The 20,846-nt window shown below is 48.6% G+C and overlaps 1 protein-coding gene across 1 annotated transcript; it reads left to right on the top strand.

Annotated features, from left to right (window-relative positions):
* The first annotated feature begins 1,128 nt into the window (after nucleotides 1-1,128).
* Nucleotides 1,129-5,559, top strand: LOC144145890 (uncharacterized). Its single transcript, XM_077677727.1, has 2 exons — nucleotides 1,129-1,623; nucleotides 4,394-5,559. The coding sequence occupies exon 1, from the start codon at nucleotides 1,209-1,211 to the stop codon at nucleotides 1,575-1,577; it is 369 nt and encodes a 122-aa protein (XP_077533853.1). The 5' UTR covers nucleotides 1,129-1,208; the 3' UTR covers nucleotides 1,578-1,623; nucleotides 4,394-5,559.
* The last annotated feature ends 15,287 nt before the right edge of the window (nucleotides 5,560-20,846 follow it).

The following is a 20,846-nucleotide window of genomic DNA, read 5'->3' as shown; positions in this document are numbered from 1 at the left end:
CTGAGGTGAAGCTGACTGACGCTTGCGCCTCTTTCCAGGCGAACCCTCGGGTTCGGCCGCTTCTGACCCACCGTACGCGCACGAGGTGTCATTCTCTACGACACACCTTTGGTCAGCAGAGGGCTGCTTCGTGGGCACGTTAACGCGGTCATGCAATGCCGGAGAGGCTATCTCTTCAGTCACTGCAGTTCTACCTGCAACTGCCTGGGGCTGCGTTACATGAGCGGCCGTACCCTGATTTGCACTTCCCTCTCTCAATTCGCTGGAGCTTCCCATGGCAATCATATTTTCGGGACTCGACATTCGGGGACCTCCAGAAACACACGATGCAGTGTGCGCGACACCAACTGCATCCGATTCTTCACGCGATTCCCGTGCTGCCGCATCCTGCAAAGCTACTGGCCGCTCGGCCACGCTCCCAGGATGTTCTCTGTCTCCGCACGGTGCGACGACAGGCTCACGCTCAGCTGAAGCCAGTCTCCGCCCCTTCAGAACGGCTGATTTAAGAACCTCATAGTTCTTCCGCTCCTTAATGTGCGAACCCTCGCGTTCGGCCGCTACTGAACCACCGTTCGCGCACAAAGCGCCGTTCTCTACCACACACCGTTATGTGACGCAAGGAGTAGAGAGGGGCTCATCGGTCACATGAATTAGAACATGCGACGCAGCTGAGGCTGTTTCTCTGGCTATCAGCTTTTTCACGGGCATGCCCACACTCCTTCGACGCACGAACTTGCGCGGGCCCCGGGACGAGCGGCACAGAAATTGAACGCACGTGTCGCTCGGCGCCTTGAAACTCCGCGCATCCCGAGGAAGGTCGCGCCTGCTCGCACCGGATGCGCTAGTGGCCACCACATGGGGTTGGACCCCCACGAAGGACTCGCTTTTCCCTCTTCCCTGGCCCCCAGCGTCAGGGTGGAGGGAATATGAAGACAAGGAGACGAGAGAGACGCGGTCCGGGCACAGGAGACCTCGGCCCGTCGTCTTCGAGCTCCGCCTGAGCACTGTTTTTTAGCCGCCCACTGGGCTGTAAATAAATGTACAGTTTTGATCGGAGGCTGAGTTTGTCGGTTGGAGATACCTGGGGTGAGATCCTCAGCGCTGCAGCGGCTTGGAGGAGAAGCCCCGGGGAAAATAACATCCAAGAAGATAACTGGCGCAGTCGACAGGATCTTCAACAGCGACGACTCAGCCAGCCGGCGGGCGAGATGGAGCAGGCGGAGAAGTCACGGCCTGCTGAACGGGATCGGCGGGAGCAGCGAGCTCGTCAGCCTGGTGGAGAAGCGGCTCGACCGGCGCTCAGCGGACTTCTCAACGGAGAGCGGCAGCCTGCTGAACGAGATCTGCAGGAGCAGCGAGCTCGCCACCCAGGTGGAGAAGCGGCTCGAGCGGCGCTCAACGGACGTCTCAACAGAGACCGAGGCAATCTCTGCGGCCTGCTGAGCAGCGGAGAAGCAGCTTGGCGAGCGGTCAGTGGAGGCATCAGCAGCCCACTGAAGGAGAAGCGGCAGGCGAGAAGTCGGCGGGCGATTGTTTGGTGGACACCTCGGCGGAAGGAGCGGTGCATAAATGGATAACCCATCTGCACCGGTGCGGCATCTCTACAGGCGCCGAGCTATACAGGTCAGTGCCTCGTTTGATGCTGGGTCTGCGGTTCACCATGACATCTAGCGGCTATCTAGGTGTAGCCGCGAGATAATGATGAGGATTAGGAAGCGTGCATGAACGTTGCAGGGACAGCAAGCATTGCAATGTCGTTCGCTGAGCAGAAGGCGCTATTGCTGGCGAAATTGAGAATCGCTGAGGCAGATTTAGCAGCGGAACGTTCGAAGAGTGGACGTTTCAAGAGAGCTAACAACGTTCCTACCTCACCGATTGCTCAAACAGTAATGTTCAGCACTCGGGGAGAGAGTGAACTGGGGTGCTCCGGTACGCCGAAAGATGCGCTGGGTGGAACCCATTCACTGGGCGCGCGTAGTCCTCCTGTTTCGCGGGATCCGCCACGATCAGAGTCACGTGGGAAAGGCGAAGATAGGTTAGTGGCGCACGTTCCTTCGTGGGCGTTGAGATTTTCTGCAACCGGGGAGCAGGATAGTGAAGCATCCCGCTTAGAGAATTTCACCGAAATAAAGATGGAGGTGAAGGAAGGTGTTACGCGCGAGGCTGCGTTGGTAAATGACAGGCAGTCAAAGTTGAATGAGAGTGTGCGCATGCCCGTGATGAAGCTGATGGCAAGAGAGAAAGGCTCCGCAGCGTCGCATGTTATTGTTCATGTTGCCGATGGGCCCCTCGCTACTCCTTGCTTCACACAACGTTGTGTGGTAGAGAACGGCGCTTTGTGCGCGCACAGGGGTGCAGTAGCGGCCGAACACGAGGGTTCGCACAGGAAGGAGGGGAAGAACTATGAAGTTCTTAAATCAGCCGTTGTGAAGGGGCTGGTTTCAGTCGAGCGTGAGCCCGTTGTCACCGCGTTCAGAGAGGGAGAACGTTCCGGGAGCGTGGGCGAGCGGCCAGTTGCATTGCAGGATGCAGCAGCACGGGAATCGCGCAAGGAATCGGATGCAGTTGGTGTCACGCACACTGTATCTTGTGTTTCTCGAGATACCCAAATGTCGAGTACCGACAATGTGATTGCCATAGGGAGCTCCAGCGAATTCAGCGAGGAAAGTGTAAATCAGGGTACGGCCGCTCATGTAATGCAGCCCAGGGCAGTTACAGGTAGGTCTGTAGGAGTGGCTGAAGAGATAGCCCCTACAGCATTTCATGTCAGCGTTGACGTAGCCGCTAAGCAGTCCTCTCCTGCTTACGCTGACCAACGGTGCGTAGTGGAGCACGGCGCTCCGAGCGCAGAAGCGGCCGAACCCGAGGGTTCGCCTAGAAAGAGGCGAAAGAGTCAGTTAGCTTCACCTCAGTGCAGAGTGGCTTCAACGCATGGTGACGAGCCAGCAGTGGTCCCTTCCCGAGCGAGGAAGCGAGGAGGAGAGGGGCCCATGATACTGTTGTGTGAGGGTGTGCGGCGCATGGAAAGGGCGTTTTCGGACGACGACGGCCGGTGCGTACCGCATTATAAAGGCCGCTCGCTCTGAATGAGCTATGTGAGGATTGTGCCTAATTTGTCATGGTGACCTGCAGCCAGGGTCAAGGGGCACTGGCCGTGCTCATTGTTGTGTCGCCAATTGAAGGAACGATGGAGCACGCTCGCAAAGTGTGTGTGGTGTGTGAAACATTCCTGAAGTTATGTTTCACAGTGGCGGTGGAGGTGTCGGGCGCTTCGACGCATGAACTGGCGCGGGCCCTGGGACGAGCAGCACAGAAATTGAACGCACGTGTCGTGTCACGCGGCGCCTTGAAACTCCCCGCATTCCGAGGAGGGTCGCGCCTGCTCGCACCGGATGCGCTAATGGCCACCACATGGGGTTCCCACGAAGGACTCGCTTTTCCCTCTTCCCTCGCTCCCAGCGTCAGGGTGGAGGGAATATGAAGACAAGGAGACGAGAGAGACGCGGTCCGGGCACAGGAGAGCTCGGCCCGTCGTCTTCGAGCTCCGCCTGAGCGCTGTTTTTTAGCCGCCCACTGGGCTGTAAATAAATGTATAGTTTTGATCGGAGGCTGAGTTTGTCGGTTGGAGATACCCGGGGTGAGATCCTCAGCGCTGCAGCGGCTTGGAGGAGAAGCCCCGGGGAAAAGAACACCCACAAAGATAACTCCAGCCTTGACATAAAACATTATGAAGGGGGGGGCACCGGGACCCCCCCCCCCCTCCCCCCCCCCCCCCGGCTACGCCCTTGGCGTGTGCTTATTCTTTCTCTTGCATCCACCACATTCGAGTCGTCACGTTGATTTGGGAATGCTGGAATCCAGCATATGCTGGCAAGATACGAGAGCTTGAACACAACCCACTTGCCCGCAATGAGTTTTCAAAGATCTCCACCACCTGAAGGTACTGAAGTGAGATGTAAGCATTGCCTGAAAACCATACCAGATAAGGGTACCAAATCATAGTTATGGGTCTTTCTCGCCCATTTTAGTGTTTTGAACGAAAAAAGTGCCATTTAAAGGTGACACGTCGTTCCCTGCCGATTTCTAATGCCTGATTAAGTTTGTGGGCATAAATTTAGCAGCTTTCTCACATGTCTAACGTGTATGTGTGCTTGTTAGGAGTGAAGTAGGTAAAAATTGAAAGGTTTGATTGTAGTTGTGTATAGATTACCTACATTTTTTTCATTCCTAGAAAAGAAAAATTGAGGTAACCCTGCCAATTGTTCTGCATTGCTGCGTTTTATTATGCTTGTATGATTCGTAGAACCTGCAGGAGTTCAGCTGCTTGTTAACGGAAAAATGAACAGTGGTACAAAAAAAAGTGCATCTACTAAAAAAATCTTCACAATCGCAGGATGCCAACGGTCCACCTACCAACTTGCGTCCTGCATTGTTTCTGCTGGCTGGAGCGGCGCATGGAGCATTTTTCAACTTCTCGAAGTTTGTGATCAAGCGCTGCCCCAAGTGAAGGATGCCGCAGAGGGATCTTCGGTTTTAATGCCACAATTTCATGTGCTTAGCACTTACTCGTAAGGCATTTTAAATATTCATCATCCCAGAGGATATGTTACCTTCGTCTTGGGTGGAATGTGGCTGCAATCAGGTTATTTGTGACAGAAACAAGTGAACCACGTGGTGAGAGTCATTGAGGCCCTGCTGATTGCGCATGCTACTGAAATAACATTTTCATTCAGCTGAATACTTTCTAAATATTACAATTTGTGAACAAAATATGATAAAAGTCATGATTAGTTGTACTGCAGTGCAGGAAAGAAATGCCAGCACATGTTTTAGGAGCCTCTTATATTTCAGGTCATTGGCTGGTGAGCAATAAAACATAACCGAAAATTGTTTAAAGTGAAATCAAATATTTGTTGTTGCCAGTGCGTGGCCCGTAGTAAAAGCTATCTGGTCTCCCAATTTCAAATGAGACAGGAAATGCCAAAAAAATAAGGAAATAAACAAGACAGCTTGCTACAATAAACCAATTCAAATAATTGCTCAATGTCTATAAAGTGGTGATTCAGGCGGGTTAGTTCGGTGTTGATGAAATACAAGCAGGCCCTCGCCTGGTCAAAAACAAATAAACAAAGACATTTTGGGCCCCTACTGGCCTTTGATCACAATGAAAGGGGGGTGAAAGGTCGCGATTATTTATAGGTTTGGTGGTGCAGAGTGCGCATGTATATCTCGGGGAGTTGGTTGAATATGCACTGATTCTAAAAGTAGTCGTGTCGACAGGCACTTCTCTGATGCGATTATGCTTGCGGAATCCCAATCGATGACGTGGTCAGTAGCCAGGTGATGATCCGCCAAGGCATTTCAGCTTGCATTGCCTTTTTTGACATCGTTCTGGTGCTATTGAATTCTTATTTTAAATATTTCCAGTTTCACCTATGTAGGGTGCGTCGCAATCCTTGCATGGAATTTTGTAGGCAACTCCGGGGAATCTTGATTTTTCTAAAGGGTCCTTCACGCGTACCAGCTTTTGCTTAAGCCTGTTCGTTGGCACTTGTGCAATTTTAATGCCATATGTGCCAAACACCCTTGCAAGAGCTTCACTGATGCCTTGCGTGTAGGGGACGGCAGCGCGTTTTTGCCCGTCTTCAGGAACCCTTTCGGAGGAGGCAACTGAATCCCGCAATTGTTGCGTCCTCACAAGCTTTGAAGGGTAGCCGTTGCTGCGAAGGTCCTTCCTTACCACGGCTAGCTTTTGCTTGCACAGACCAGGCTCAGAGCAGATTCGTGATGCGCGTGAGAAGAGTGCAGCGGCGACGGAGCGTTTTTGGCCTATAGGATGAGCAGAGTCGAACCCCAGGTATCTACCCGTGTGGGTCGGCTTTCGATAAACACTGGTTATAAATCCTTTGGCCGACCGTTTCAGAAGTACGTCGAGGAAGGCGATCTGTCCATTATTTTCCTGTTCCATGGTGAACTGGATACTTGGAACACAAGAGTTTAGATGCTCAATTAAAGGCATTACGTCTCGGCGGTGGATCACACAAAAGCAGTCTACGTAGGTGACAAAAATCTTGGGCCCGTCTTGTACGAGCATAGCGCAGAATTTTTTAGAGCCTCTGAGGCAATATTTGCACAGACTGCTGAAACGGAAGCTCCCATCGCTGTTCCAAACCGCTGCTTTTAACATTGTACGTTGAAAACAAAACGTGTTCTGCAGGCCAAATTCCAGGCAAAATTACGCGGTCCGGAGTTGCAAGGATCTACTCGAGAACGATGCATCTCTGCCTTCACGTTCGCCAATTGAGATGCAAGACTTATATCGTCTCCTGGAATTTGGCCTGCAGAACACATATTTTGTTTTCAACGGACCAGCGGTTTCGAACAGCGATGGGAGCTTCCGTTTCAGTAGTCTGTGCGAATATTGCCCTAGAGGCTCTAGAAAATTCTGCGCTATGCTCGTACAAGACAGCCCCAAGATCTTTGTCTGCTACGTAGACGACTATTTTTGTGTGATCCACCGCCGAAACGTAATGCCTTTATTTGAGCATCTAAACTCTTGTGTTCCAAGCATCCAGTTCACCATGGAACAAGAAAATAATGGACAGATCGCCTTCCTCGACGTACTTGTGAGACGGTCGGCCAAAGGATTTACAACCAGTGTGTATCGAAAGCCGACCCACACGGGTAGATTCCTGGGGTTCGACTCTGCGCATCCTACAGGCCAAAAACGCTTCGTCGCCGCTGCACTCTTCTCACGCGCATCACGAATCTGCTGTGAGCCTGGTCTGTGCAAGCAAGAGCTAGCCGTGGTAAGGAAGGACCTTCGCAGCAACGGCTACCCGTCAAAGCGTGTGAGGACGCAACAATTGCGGGCTTCAGTTGCCTCCCCCGAAAGGGTTCCTGAAGAATACAGGCAAAACCGCGCTGCCGTCCCCTACACGCAAGGCATCAGTGAAGCTCTTGCAAGGGTGTTTGGCACATATGGTGTTAAAATTAAAATATGGTGTTAAACGCGTACCAGCTTAATCAGAAGCTGGTACGCGTGAAGGACCCTTTAGAAAAATCAAGATGCCCCCGTAGTTGCCTACAAAATTCCATGCAAGGATTGTGACGCATCCTACATAGGTGAAATCGAGAGCATGACGGAATCCCGTCTGGCCGGGAGGGTACATTAGAAACGAAAAAGAGATGCCGACCAGTCCAAACAAAACGTACTGACGTTTCGGCTTCCAGCACGGAAGCCTTATTCACAATAAATGCATCACCAGAAGTGGGTCGTTTAAGTGGGCTTGAATAATCGCTGCAAAGAGCGTGCGTAGATCGGGTTTAGATTTCCGTCGTTACGATTGACTGTGTTAGATGTGGTCTGAATGATTAGTGATTCCAGATGTAGCCGTGATGCTGTCACTTTTTCTGTAGCGACGATTCTTGCATTGTCCCAATCAATCTTGTGGTCATTCACGATGGCGTGTTTGGCTACAGCATTGTTGCGGACGCTTTGATTCTTTACGTCACGTGCGTGCTGCTGCGGACGATTGTTATAATTTCCTGATTCCCCGATATACACGCCGCTGCAGTCTGCACAAGGTATCTCATATACCACACCGGGCAAGCGCTCCTTGGGCAAGCGGTCCTTGACTCTCACGAGCTCATGGCGCATCTTTTTGGCTGGAATGTGGGCCACCTGTCGAAGTTCCTGCTCCAAGTTCTGGCTCCGCTCGTCAATAAAGGGACCACTCACGTTCGTAATTCTTTCGATTTTGTCGAGAAGACTCGCAACACCGTGATCGAGAAAGACGACTTGATGGTGTCCTTCGACACGAAGTCCCTTTTCACGAGCATTCCGAGTGACCTGGCTGTCACCGTATGCACCGCTGCTCTCGAGGCTGATGAGACGTTGCCCGAGAGATCACCGATGGATGTGCCAGAACTACGCAGGCTTCTAGATTTTTGCCTGAACAATACGTACTTCGTCTTTATGGGCCATTTTTACAAGCAAAGGCAGGGGACTCCAATGGGTGCCGCTATTTCGGTCACGGCGGCGAACCTGCCCATGGAAGCGCTGGAAGCACGCACGCTAGCCTCCTTTGCCCCTCAACCAAGTGTTCTTGCGTTATGTCGATTATTGTTTCTGCGTCGTTCAGAAAGACGCGGCGAACAGCTTGCTGGCCCACCTCAACTGTATGGACCGTGCCATTCAGTTCACGTCAGAAGAGGAGGCCGATGGCAAGCTTCCCTTCCTGGACGTCCTCGTGTCTCGGCAGGGCCAGAGGCCACGTTTCAGCATACCGCAAGGAAACGCACACAGGCCGCTACCTGAACTTCAACTCCGTGCACCCCGCTTCCCACAAGAGGGCTGTTGTTAGCACGCTACTGCAGCGTGCGAAAAGATTGTGCTCGAAGCCCGAGGATGCGGCGGTGGACACGGCAAAGGTGCGGGACGACCTGGCTAGCTGCGGTTACCCGAGGCACTTTATAAACGCAACGGAACGCCAACTGACCCGACGGGGACAACTGGACGTGCCTCCTGCCCCGATGAAGCGAGCTCCTGTGCCCTACCTTCCAGGAACAAGTGAATGTTTGGCACATATCCTATGGGAATATGACATGCAGGTGGCCCACGGTCCAGCCAAAAAGATGCGCCATGAGCTCGTGAGAGTCAAGGACCGCTTTCCCAAGGAGCGCTTCCCCAGTGTGGTATACGAGATACCTTGTGCAGGCTGCAGCGGCGTGTATATCGGGGAATCAGGGAATTATAAGAATCGTCTGCAGCAGCACGCACGTGACGTAAAGAATAAAAGCCGAACACGCCGTCGTGAATGACCACAAGATTGATTGGGACAATGCAAGAATCGTCACTACAGAAAAAGTGACAGCATCACGGCTACATCTGGAATCACTAATCATTCAGACCACATCAGTGTTGTACACGTTCCTCTAAAATAGGAACGAAACCTCGTTCCTCGTTCCTTCCCAATTTTGAAACGAGTTACCGTTACAAGTTCCTTTATTTCGAAAGGAACGCGTTCCAGTTCCAGTTCAAAAATTGGAACGTTTCGTTACTTTAACGTTACATTCGATTTTTAAAATATAGGGTCTGATAGGTAAAATAGAGTTGGAATTTTAAAACTATAATCGAACTACGTATATTATACGAATATGAACACCGCCGGCAGCAGATTATCTAGAAATAAAAATAATCCAAAGGAACGCTCCCTGACAATTTTTTTTTTTTTTTTTGAGGAAGCACCGCACAAACCCCAGACATGTCTAACTGCGTTTTTGGTGCTCGTTTATTTTAGGTGCAACACATATAATAGACGCAGTAAGGTTCCTGCGCGTCAGATGTGCAAATACAAAGTTACTCACGTGCAGGAAGATAATTAAATTTCTTGCATTAGATTCAATATTACAGTTTATTTAAAATAATTTACAGGACCCTTGGCAGGATTTGGTTAAGGGGGTTACAAAAGTGAAGCGTTGCGGATCGTACAGCACAAATTTGAGGGTAAGAAAACACATTGCAGCAGGCGACAGAATCCAGGTTGGTGCCGGAGCAGGCAAGATAGCGCTCGATGATTCTCAAATGTCCGGTAGACCCACGAAGACCCAACTTGCTACTTGCTCAAACAAAACGAAAATAAAAAAAACCAGCTATCTCTCTCTCTTATGGTCAGTCTCGGCGCCGCGCGATTCCTGCGCCCCCGATAAACGAAGTTCACATAAAAAACAGAGAAATGCTTAAATTATCTCAGCTAAACCAGAGTCTTCTCTGGCTAAACCTAGCTAACTCACGAGGGGCTCCGTGTTCGCTCTGGTTCTGTCAACCGACCGGACTCAAGCTTCTGTAAATGGACTTTATAGTTCTCGCTCTGACTGTCCAAGAACACCAAGCACTTCGGTTTTATTAAACTAAAACCAAGCCTTGAGGACCTACTAATTTCTAACTCACACTGAGCCGCTGATTGGCCAGGTCAACAAAACCCAAATATTTGTGCACAAACAATCACGTGATCCACACTAACACTCTCACTCAAACTTCCAGGTATTCATCAAGGCACAAGTATAACACAGGTTTAACTTGAAACCGACCAACTACACCAACTCTGAGCGCTGGAAGTTGACCTTCGGGCGGCCTCTCTCAGGTATTGTCCATACGGCGCGCGACGAAAATATGCCCAACAGTGACAGAATTACTGCCCTTTGTCAACACGACGCATGCAATACAAAAGCACCTTCCACTCCCGTCGGCCCATTCCCGCCAGATCGGCGACAGACCGCGCCGTGAAGAACTGTGCGCGTATTCTGTAACTTCGAGCAGTACAACATCCCGAGACACTGCGGTGCGCCCAGCTCTTTTGAGAGCCGGCGACCCTTTGAATGACCTCACAGCGAGCGCAACTGCCCCGACAACAACGCACCCGCGCCTCGCGAGCACTAATGCTGTAATTACCCGTGACAGTATACAGAAGGGGTGGTTTCACAAGGAACCTGCGGCGCCAACAATTCTATCGGCCAGACGTGCATTTTGGCAACGATGAAAGGTAAAAAGCATTCTTGCGGCAGCGCTGTTCACCCGTCGAACGCCGTGTAAGCTCAACCGGCATGAAAGCAAGCCTAAGCTGCGAATCACTGCGTGGTTATTTTTCTGCCTTTGACCTTCGAGGAAGCACAATCCGCTGAAGGGCGGGCAAATTGGGCAGCTTATAGGAAGAGAAACACGACGACTTGGGATTTTTGTACTCGACCTTTGGCATCAAAAACAGCCAAATATTGGTGATGTAACGGCAGGAACGCCGTTCCTGCCGTTCCTTCAAAAATCTAACGAGTTACCGTTACAGTTCCACCGATCCTTAATGGAACGGTGGCGTTCCTTCGTTCCTCCAAAAAGGAACTAGTTCCAGGAACGCCGTTCCTTGGAACGCCGTTACGTACAACACTGGACCACATCTAACACAGTCAATCGTAATGACTGAAATCTAAACCCGATCTACGCATGCTCTTTTCAGCGATTATTCAAGCCCACTTAACAACCCACTTCTGGTGATGCATTTATTGTGAACAAGGCTTCGTGCTGGAAGCCGAAACGTCAGTACGTTTTGTTTGGACTGGTCGGCGTCTCTTTTTCGTTCCTAATCCTACATAGGTGAAACTGGAAATTTTTAAAAGAATTCAATAGCACCAGAACGATGTCAAAAAAGGCAATGCAAGCTGAAATGCCTTGGCGGATCATCACCTGGCTACTGACCACGTCATCGATTAGGATTCCGCAAGCATAATCGCATTAGAGAAGCGCCTGTCGACACGACTACTTTTAGAATCAGTGCATATTCAACCAACTAAAAACACGACTAACCGGTCGTGGGGTAATCTCCCCGAGATATACATGCGCACTCTGCGCCACCGAACCTATAGATAGTCGCGACCTGTCAACCCCTCTTCATTGTGAACAAGGGGCCTGTAGGGGCCCCAAGGCGTCTTTATTTGTTTATTTGTTTTTGACCAGGCGAGTGCCTGCTTGTATTACCAGGCGAGTGCCTGCCTGTTTGTATTTCATCAATGAATAACCCTCCCCTGACGAGTTTTCGTCGAACCTTGGACTCTGTTAGGTGTCGGTAGGTTTACACAGCCAACTTGTGGGGACGCACATAAGCTCTTAACAAATGAGCTGCGTAGTGGCTATGCACTAGCCATGGTTTTTATTAGTTGCCTTGATGAATATGATCTTCTGTCGCAGTGTTTTAGGTAGCTCACTCGCACATTATTCCTTTGTTTTTTGGACATTGTGGAGTGTCCAATGATTTTTCGTTCTATTTCTGATTTTTATTGCAACTGTAAATATGTCAGGAGTCCCGTAATGAGTTTCTGGCAGCAATAGAGCACTACTGTGTGCATGAAGGCAGCCTAAATAAAAAAATTGGCTGCCTTGCCTTTGCTTAGAGGGGCCATGCAGACAACGCACAAGTTTGGTTCATTTGACAGATTGCGTCGTTAGAATCATACTGACACCATTTTTAACGCGCACTTCACTCGAATAAGCTATATAATTAGGAAAAGGGAATGGCCATGCGACCCACTAGCTCATTTCCCACAGCAGTACCTATGATGTCATATGTCCCCAGCTGTGCGATTGGCTGAGGCCGGCAAAAGTAAACGCAAATAGGGCAGGCCTTATAAGCATGCCAAGCGAGCTATTTGCACTTAAATGTAATGCATATTCATTTTACAGCAGTAAAAATGGGGCAGTAAACAATGAAAGTTACGAAAATACGCGTAAACATACAAGTATCGATGCGCACTGCTGTTGGTACGGCGTGCACTATGCTTGTTTTAGCTGGACAGCACTCCACCGCTTTGGAGTTGGCCTGCACGGCACTGGCCGATTGGCATAGGCGATGTTGTCTTACGTGACCCTGTTTGTCGAGGATACCCCATGTTTCACAAAACCATTACTTTCTACAGTAACGAAAACAAGCCAGGTGCAGACGCGGTCAAAAACAAAGCAATGGCAAACAACAGTTCGTGGATGAGTATGGTAGCTCCACCTGGGAGGACTGATGGCTAGCAAGGCTGCAGACCCGAGTGACGAAGTAGTCTGTTTGATCACACGCAGTTATGGCTTCATTGCTGACATCCCAAAAACACACAATATGGTGGGAGAATCAGACTTTTAACCTAAATTAATTTCTCAGTGAATGCAGCATCATTTGCTGCCGGTCAAGTGGTGGGGGCACTATAAAACAGGAAATATTTCGAACGAAACGAACTTCTATGTTGTCCAAATGGCCCCTTTAATGCACTGTATTGTATTTTTGGTTCCTGTAGTGATGTCACCATAAAGGAACCGCAGTAGACAACGTTAATGTCAGAGCTTTACCATGCATTTTTTTGTGTTTGATGGAAACAAATATAATACTCTAACCAAGGACTTTATCCGAAGCGTTCCCAACGTTTCGGAACCTACTTGGCTCCTTCATTAGAACTGTCTGTTTGACCAAGAGCAATAGTAGTTCTACATATAAACAATTTTTTTGTTTGCTGCAGAGGATCAGAGGCTAGGGCACAAATAGGGGGTAGGACAGCTAGATATCTGTTCATCTTTCGCCGGCTTGCTTGGGTGTGACAACTGTATCTAGTTGTCAATTCCAATTTGTTGTGGTCAGTTTTTCTCAACTAAATTGTAGCTTTTTTAAAGATTATATTGTTTTTGTGGGCCTAAAGGGTTGCCTCATTGCGTGTTTCGCCTATGTAGCGTTGAAAGCGGATATTTTGCTTCAAAGTGGAATGTCGGCCTAGCATCATGGTCCTTTGGTTGCTGCTCACTTTCATTCATGCCATTATTTTTTATATTATCACTTAAAATTAAAAGTTAACCAATCTGCTGTCATTTTAATTTTGTCACCTGCTTTATACTTTCTTTTTTTCTAACTGTCTGTAAGGAGTGACAATTCGTATTTTTATGATACCAAGGCGTCGGACTGTGCTAGTTGGTACATGTTTGAATGGATGAAAAACCAGCGGAAAACACAGGGTACGGAAGAGAACGACGGGATAAGCTTGTCCCGTTGTTCTTTGTGTTTACCGCTGGTTTTTCATCCATTCAATTCTCATGAATTTGTTGAACAGTGATTAGTTTAAGTGTTCATGCAATTTTTGGCTTGAAGGTTCCCTGTAGCATTTATATAAGTGCTCCCTGCTCTTTTTTTACCCAAGACCCCATTACCAGCCTTAATGAGATTGTCTTTTGTAGACATGAAGTTGAAATAAATATTTGTTTGCATTGCTTTACATATTTTGAAAGAATTGCTTGCTCACTTTTTTTCAACCCTGTTTCTTAATCCTGCTTAAAGCATTTTTCCATGTTTATTTATTTTTTTTTTCAGAACCAGGAAGGGTGCTCATCCTCGGTTCTTGCTGAAGCACCAGTATCTGTACTTCACACGTGAGCTTTGAACATGCAGTACTTACGGTATGAAACATTTTACCAGTATTAGCTTGCTTTGTAGAGGTCATTGTAGATGGCAAAGCTCTCGACAGTGTAGTACAGGGTCTGGTGTAGTGCACAATCTCTCTATAACAGCACCCGCTGGGTGCTTGTTGTAGAGAATAATATTGTGGCTATAATACTTGAGATTATTTTAAAATGTACGTCAAATACTAGTAAGAATAGCTCTCTAAATTGGTGACCATTTTCCTGGTGGAGGCAGAAAGTGAAAATGCCCATGTGTGGAGATTTAAGTCCACAATAAATATCCCAAAGTTGCCAATGCTAATCCAGAGCCCTCCTCTTCGGTGCACTTAATATCCCATGTGCAGCTTTGTGTAAAAACAGCCAGAAATGTATGATCAATTTAAATTGATTTTAATGTTTCTAAATGCAAGTATTCTCAGTTTAAGCTGCCTTATTTAGTAAAATATTTTCTAACAATTGCATATTTACCAAAGGTTTACAGAAAAGCTTTCATTGGTTATGCACCTTCTCAGCGAAACAAAAATGTCATTAAGAAAAGCAGAAAAAACCTAAATATGGAAAGTAGCAACACTAAAGCTGCTAATAAAAAAGATGCTGAACGTTTTATCGATACTATTTTGCTGATTTTACTTCTAGTCAACTCTAAAAAGGGCTATAGACGGGTTTGATGCTTCCCATGAAGCACCTCGTAATACTAGACGAAACTAATGGGCACTGGCTGTTGGCTTTTCATTTGCAACATTGAAAAATGACCCCACATCCACCAGCAGCGACATAATGCAAGGCACCATGCACAAGCTAGACTCATGATAAAATACTGCTATAGCAACAATGTCATCACATTTCAACCATGGGCTTCACCAGGGAACTCATATGCATTGTTCTGTGATGTTTACAGTTCTTGGTATTGCTATGTGGGGTCATTTTTCATGAAGCAAAAAGAATAATGTAAAATAAAATAAGTGGCAGTGAGGACCCAACTTTTATGGGTAGAATAAAGCCACAGTACGGAGGGAAGTATACATATTGCATTTGGTCTGCCTTAATATTGAGTTTTTCTGCTCAGCTCAAGAATAAGGCACTAAACATTGCGGGTAGCTACCGTGATTGGAAGTTTGATGCAGTGCTGAGAAGCCAAGGGTTTTAAGGTTCAAAGAACTTTTGTGCAGTTGATGTGTTGCACGCCTACTTGCTTTCACTGCATAACACGTTTATGCTGTGCAGTGAAGCTCGAAGGATGTGCACTGCAGTTCAGCAAAATGAACATAAAATTGAATTTTTAACACCGTTTCGAATAATCAACAACCTCTAATGATACAACTTCTGTACTGCAATTTGGCTGTAATATTAGACTTTATAAATAGATGTTTCAAAAATCGGTGGGTCAAAAAGTTCAAGTAAATTATCAGCTGACATTGAGCTTCAATGGAATGTCTCGTAGAACGGAGCTTGGAAAGCACGAATGTTTCATACCGTAATTGTGTGTCATACTGTGCCATATGTGGCTGCACACCTGCAGCTGCACACCTGCAGCGCCATTTGTGAACCGAGGATGATGCACCCTTTTTGTACCCCTTTAGATGGGTGCTTTTGCAGGAAAAGCTCCTCAGATTGGGGTGCTAAGTAAACACACTGATATTTTGGGCAGAAAAGGGTGCTCCTGCAGCGACAGAATCCAGGCACCCTAAAGGGTGTAAAATATTGTGTTATGAGGGTGCTCCTGCGGCGACAAGCTGAACGAACCCTTTTGGGAATAAAAATGTTTAGTGTGGGGTTAGATCGAGCTCCGCAAGACGGTGGTACTTGTCCGTGCCAAGCGCATGATATGGTTTGGACATTCCAAGCTCTAGCCCGCCGAACGCAAAGTAATGCCTTGACTCCAATGCGAGTGCTTTTAATAACAACTTTGATGACACCACTGTTGAGAATCGGTTGAAACGGAGCAGGCGACACGCGTCGGTGTTATATTTTTCTTCGGCGTGCGGCCGCAGTGGCACGAGCCGCGCCATGTCCGTGGCGCGATCAGCCATGTTCGTGGCTATTTCAGTGTTGCCAAACAAAGAAATTGACAGCTAAACTTTTCAATGAATACCGGCTATAGGATGGGTCAAAGATAAATGTTCTTTATAGTTCAGACTGCTCTGTCCACCTCATTGCATTCGGAGGGAAGGAAGTTCATAATTGCTTGTATCTTGATATTTGGTATGTGCTTGGCTGTAAAGTTTTAAGGGAAGTTGCCAAAATGTTTATTAATAGACACCTCAATCATAGTTTATGGTTGTGAATTAGTTTTAGTCTCAGGATTCATGCACAGAATTTTGCAAACATTCTTGTTTCTTTTTGTTATGTTGCGACATTTACTGTCGATTGTAACAGTTTGTTCGGAAAACGTGGTTTCGTTCGGCTTGAGTCTCAAGATTTTTGACACAAAAGGAATTGTGCAATTTATGGTCAATTGAACTTATAAATGTGGTTGTCTGCCTTTTAAAAAAGTTGTGACGACAAATACCAATACAAGTTCTCTACGGGTGCACATCACATGGGATATTGTTTTTGGAAGCTACCACCAGAAAACATGATTGCAATTGTAGTGGGGCTCCAGTTCTGTCTAGTTGTATCACTTCAATGCTAATGTGTAGTGAGCACACTGATAACAGTTTTCAGTGGTCCCTCTAGTGCACCAACGTTGTGATCGTCACGTGCAGGAAATTGTGAAATTATTTCTTCTTTTTTGGTTCAGACTACTACGTTTTTTTTGTGTCATGTCAAGTTAACCGATATTTCAAGATATCCGAGTTTGACGCCGCGAGGGATCACTGTATATATAACTTAAAATTGTGCCATTAGTCATAAATTGTTGCATTTCATTTACTTACAGAGCCTCCAGACATACACCTGTCGCCATGAATTGCATTAAGACACCATGGTGATAGGTCGCAAGCCTCCAAGGCCCTGGTGATGACGCGCGCAGCACCATGGTACTGCGCATGCCATCACCTTTAAAAAACGGTGTGAGGATGCTCAACACCCTTTATTTAGGGTGTTGAGCGTCCTCAACACCCTTTTTTCAAGGTGTTGAGCTCAACACCCTTTTTTTGTTCTTACACCCTCTTTTCGTCCATACACCCTTTTTTTGCGAAAACACCTTTTAAAGGTGTTAGCCATGGGACACGGTTTTTACACCCTTTTCGGCCAAAAAGGGTGTAAAAAAGTTTAGTGTGTGTGCCAGCCGCCGCCGTATTTCGGACCCCAAGCGTCGTCCGCGATTCCTGACAACTGACCTCGTCGCTCTTGCGTTTCATGGTTAGCCAGCTATGCCACCTGACATCAGTCCTCCTACACCGCTTGGAATCCTAATCACCCTGGCGACTCCACTTATATTCGGTGTCTTACAGTGGAACTGCAGGGGCCTGTCACTAAAGATTGGTGGGCTAAAGAATCGTATCCTCAACAACAATTTGCACGTCTGGGCTCTGCTTCTTCAAGAAACAAACGCTCTCACTGCAATTTCCGGTTCCAGTGGCCATGTATCCCCATCTATGGTCGATCACGGTGTGCACGTTGCGGTGCCTGCGGGCAAGGCGGCCGTGTATCATGCAGGGCCGGATTAAGGGGGGTCTATGGGGGCTGCAGCCCCGAGCCCCCAGCTGTCAGGTGCACCTCTCGATCATAAGAAAAAAAAATATCTTGAGTGTGCTCTATGCCCGCATTAAAAGTTGAAGGAAGGAGCTTCAAACTCACTTTCGCACTAATGTTGACTAACTCGTGACTAGTGGGGAGGGGTGGGGGGCCCCTCCCGTTATGGTTGACAACCTTCGAGTCCATTTCAATTTAATTTAGTTATTCTACTCCTCCTTGTTTTCCCGAGGTTTATGAGAATACGTCTTGGACCAAAAGTCGTGGGTACACAGCTTGACCGGGCCTAAGAAGCCATATAAAAAAGGCCCGAGCTCGGCTCCGGTCTTTTTCGGCACAGGTCATTTCGATAGTCTTTTCGGTACACGGACACCTAAGTATGCGGACGTTTTGGCGCGCGCACGTTTCGGTATAAGAAAGGGTCAGGCATGTGAATAATAAAATAATTTCCGAAAAACACTGTAAATTGTTCAAGCCTGAGGGACATTATATGTAATTATTGACAACTGAAGCACTGCCCCACGGGCTGATACAGTTTCTGCCAGAAATTTCAATGTATAGCCCTTGACAAGGATAGAAGTCCATTGCGATGATGACCCGTTCAATAAAGCTAGTGGATTAATTGAATCGCATAAGCGTGATTGATATCAACTCGATATTTCTCGCTGAACGGTCAGCGTATATATGGTCATGTAAATGTTGAAAGGTTGTGTAGGCCACTCGCGGGGTCGTTCGGCTTCAGCCCGCGCCTTTGTGCTGTAGCCTCTGCAGGCTGCCTGAGCAACAAGCGTTGCGGAAGCTACATGTCTGTGGGACTCCATTTGTAGCGTAATTCTCTATGCGCCACTCCGTGTGGATGCAGTGGCCGCCGGGCCAGCCCCACCCTAGCGGCACCCGTCGAGCTGGGGAATCAGCGGGCCTAGGCGGTGTGAAGAGCTCAGGCGTGGATGCCAAACGAAGCAACAACAACGTCTGCTCCCTTTCGGGATGAGGAAAGGTGTGTCCACTTAAAAATGCATTCTGCGTGCGGCCCCTTCGATTCAGTCTTGAAAACGGACTTCCGCCGCTACTCAGGCACGGTAAGCTGTTTGTCCCCGTGGGCGCTTTTCACTTTGGAATGAGCCGGCGGACGGCACGGCCCAAAGGCCGGCCCGCAGATCTGGTCTAGCTTGTGCGCGGCGGCAGGAGGAGAGGAACCCCCGAAAGAGCGCGGGAAAACAGTGGAGGCGGCAGACGTGTTGTGGACTCAAAAACGAGAAGTCCACCAAAACTCCCCTCCGTCGTAGACCCCGTATCTAGACGAGAAGCTTCAGCGCGTTTCCACTGCCAGTTAACGACCCGACCGATCGACAACGAACTACTGACTGCTGGAACTGTTGCGCGGCACCGACGGGAGCAGCAGCGCGGGGGTGAGCAGAGACATTCTATCCCTATTAAACTGTTGTCTGATGCCATCTCTCGTGCTAACCTGTCGCTCTCCAACCCAAAGGGGACCCGTTAATGTGTATTGGCTTGCCGACTAGCAAGACTACCCACGCATGAAGCGGACTGCTTCCTAGCCCAAAAAGCTACATTTTTGTGCTTATCTTCTTTGTGGTGATCGTGCTGCGATAGGAAGGCTGCATTGCGTCACACGTCTGAGCGGCGCGTGTTCTAACCGCCGCGTGCTTTCTCGTCTGCGCGGGTAACCTACAGAATTTTGTCCCGTAAGCCGTGGCGGCTAACTGTTTGGCAGATGTCTGTGAGCGACAGCTGCCTGCGCGGACTTTGAGCCCTCCCATATGTGCAGGTCGAGAACTTTACAATAAAACTAAAACCTTACAGGCTTCATAAAATATGCTTCTTTTAAGAAAATACTCTTCTGTACCATGGCGTGTGCAGGCCGACAGGGCGCTCCGATTAATTGTAAATCTGTGATGAACCGGCAATCAAACCATACTAACTTTTACGGCCGACAAAATTGGTTATATAATACTAGACATCAAGCCAAGAAATTAGTTTCGGAAAAGCATAAAATTATGTATAATTTATCACTGATCAGACAGCATAACATGGGCTTCGAAAATTTTCGCATAAAAAAGAGGAATCATCATCTTCATGGTCATCATCATCATCATCATTAAGACCCCAACGACGCAGTAGCCCCAGGCCCCAAAGTTTCCTTATCCGGCACTGCGTGTATGTGGCGACGTATTACCCGCAAATTCAACTCTCCCTGGAACAGTGGTGCAACTCATATCAGGAAGTAGTGGCAGTCGCAGTCAAGTTTACAAGGGCAACAGTGATTGTCGTTTCTTGCTACGTGCGGCCAGCAGGTGGCTCTCCTCTCATATCGGAATCACCGGCAATGAGGTGGCTGACGCCCTGGCCAGAGGTGCTGCTCGCCAGGATGGGGTCCCTGCCTCCAGTGACCTGAGGCCCTTCAACGCCGCACAACCCATCCTGGCGCGGGTGGTGGAGACGATGCACCCGGACCCCAGAGTCAGCAGTGGCCAAGATCCCCGGGTCCTGCCTGGCCGCATCAGCAGGAAAGCCCGCTCCATACTCCTCCGCCCGCGGCTCGATTGGTGCAACGTGGCAGACCGCTTGCACCGACAAGGCCGCCCTCGTGTGCTGACTGCCCAGAACCCGAGACCCTGGAGCACCTGCTCTGCTCCTGCCGCCAGAACGATGCCCTGCGAGCAGAGCTTCGGGCCACACTCCAGCGTCTCGGGCTGCCTAGCGACACCCTGATGGACCTAATTTTCCCGACGGGCCCCAACTCCACCCGGCGGGAAGCATTCCGACTTCTCCTGGCCTTCCTCGAGGAGACGAACGTCATATAATGGCTGAAGCCGAATGCCTGCCGGCCAGCATTACGCATTCCTTATCTCTTTCTTTCCCTCTCTCCCTCTTTCTTTATACCAATTTTTTCTCACCAATCCCCTTTTCCCGGAGTGGGTTGTATGCTGGTGAACTCCAAATGAGTTCAAAATATCCCCAGTCCGCTTCTTTTCCACTTTCTGTATCAATAAATTACTCACTCACTCACTCACTCACTCACTCACTCACTCACTCAGGTGGCTCTCCCTCAAGCATTAATTTAGGCTGGCTATTGGCTATCCGTCAGCAATGCCCAGGATGCCCGATTTTAATGGGTGGGGACTTAAATGCTCCTCATTCTGAGTGGGGTTACCCCGCATCAAGGCCCCGGGGCACGCGTGTGCGGGACGCGTTTGAGACGCGTCCTTCGTGCAGC

This window comes from Haemaphysalis longicornis, unplaced genomic scaffold, assembly GCF_048455015.1.
Source record: "Haemaphysalis longicornis isolate Haplotype H1 unplaced genomic scaffold, Haemaphysalis longicornis Haplotype H1 scaffold_7, whole genome shotgun sequence".
NCBI lineage: Eukaryota > Metazoa > Arthropoda > Arachnida > Ixodida > Ixodidae > Haemaphysalis > Haemaphysalis longicornis.
Note: the sequence above shows the minus strand (reverse complement) of the source record. Positions and strands in the feature narration are given on the sequence as shown.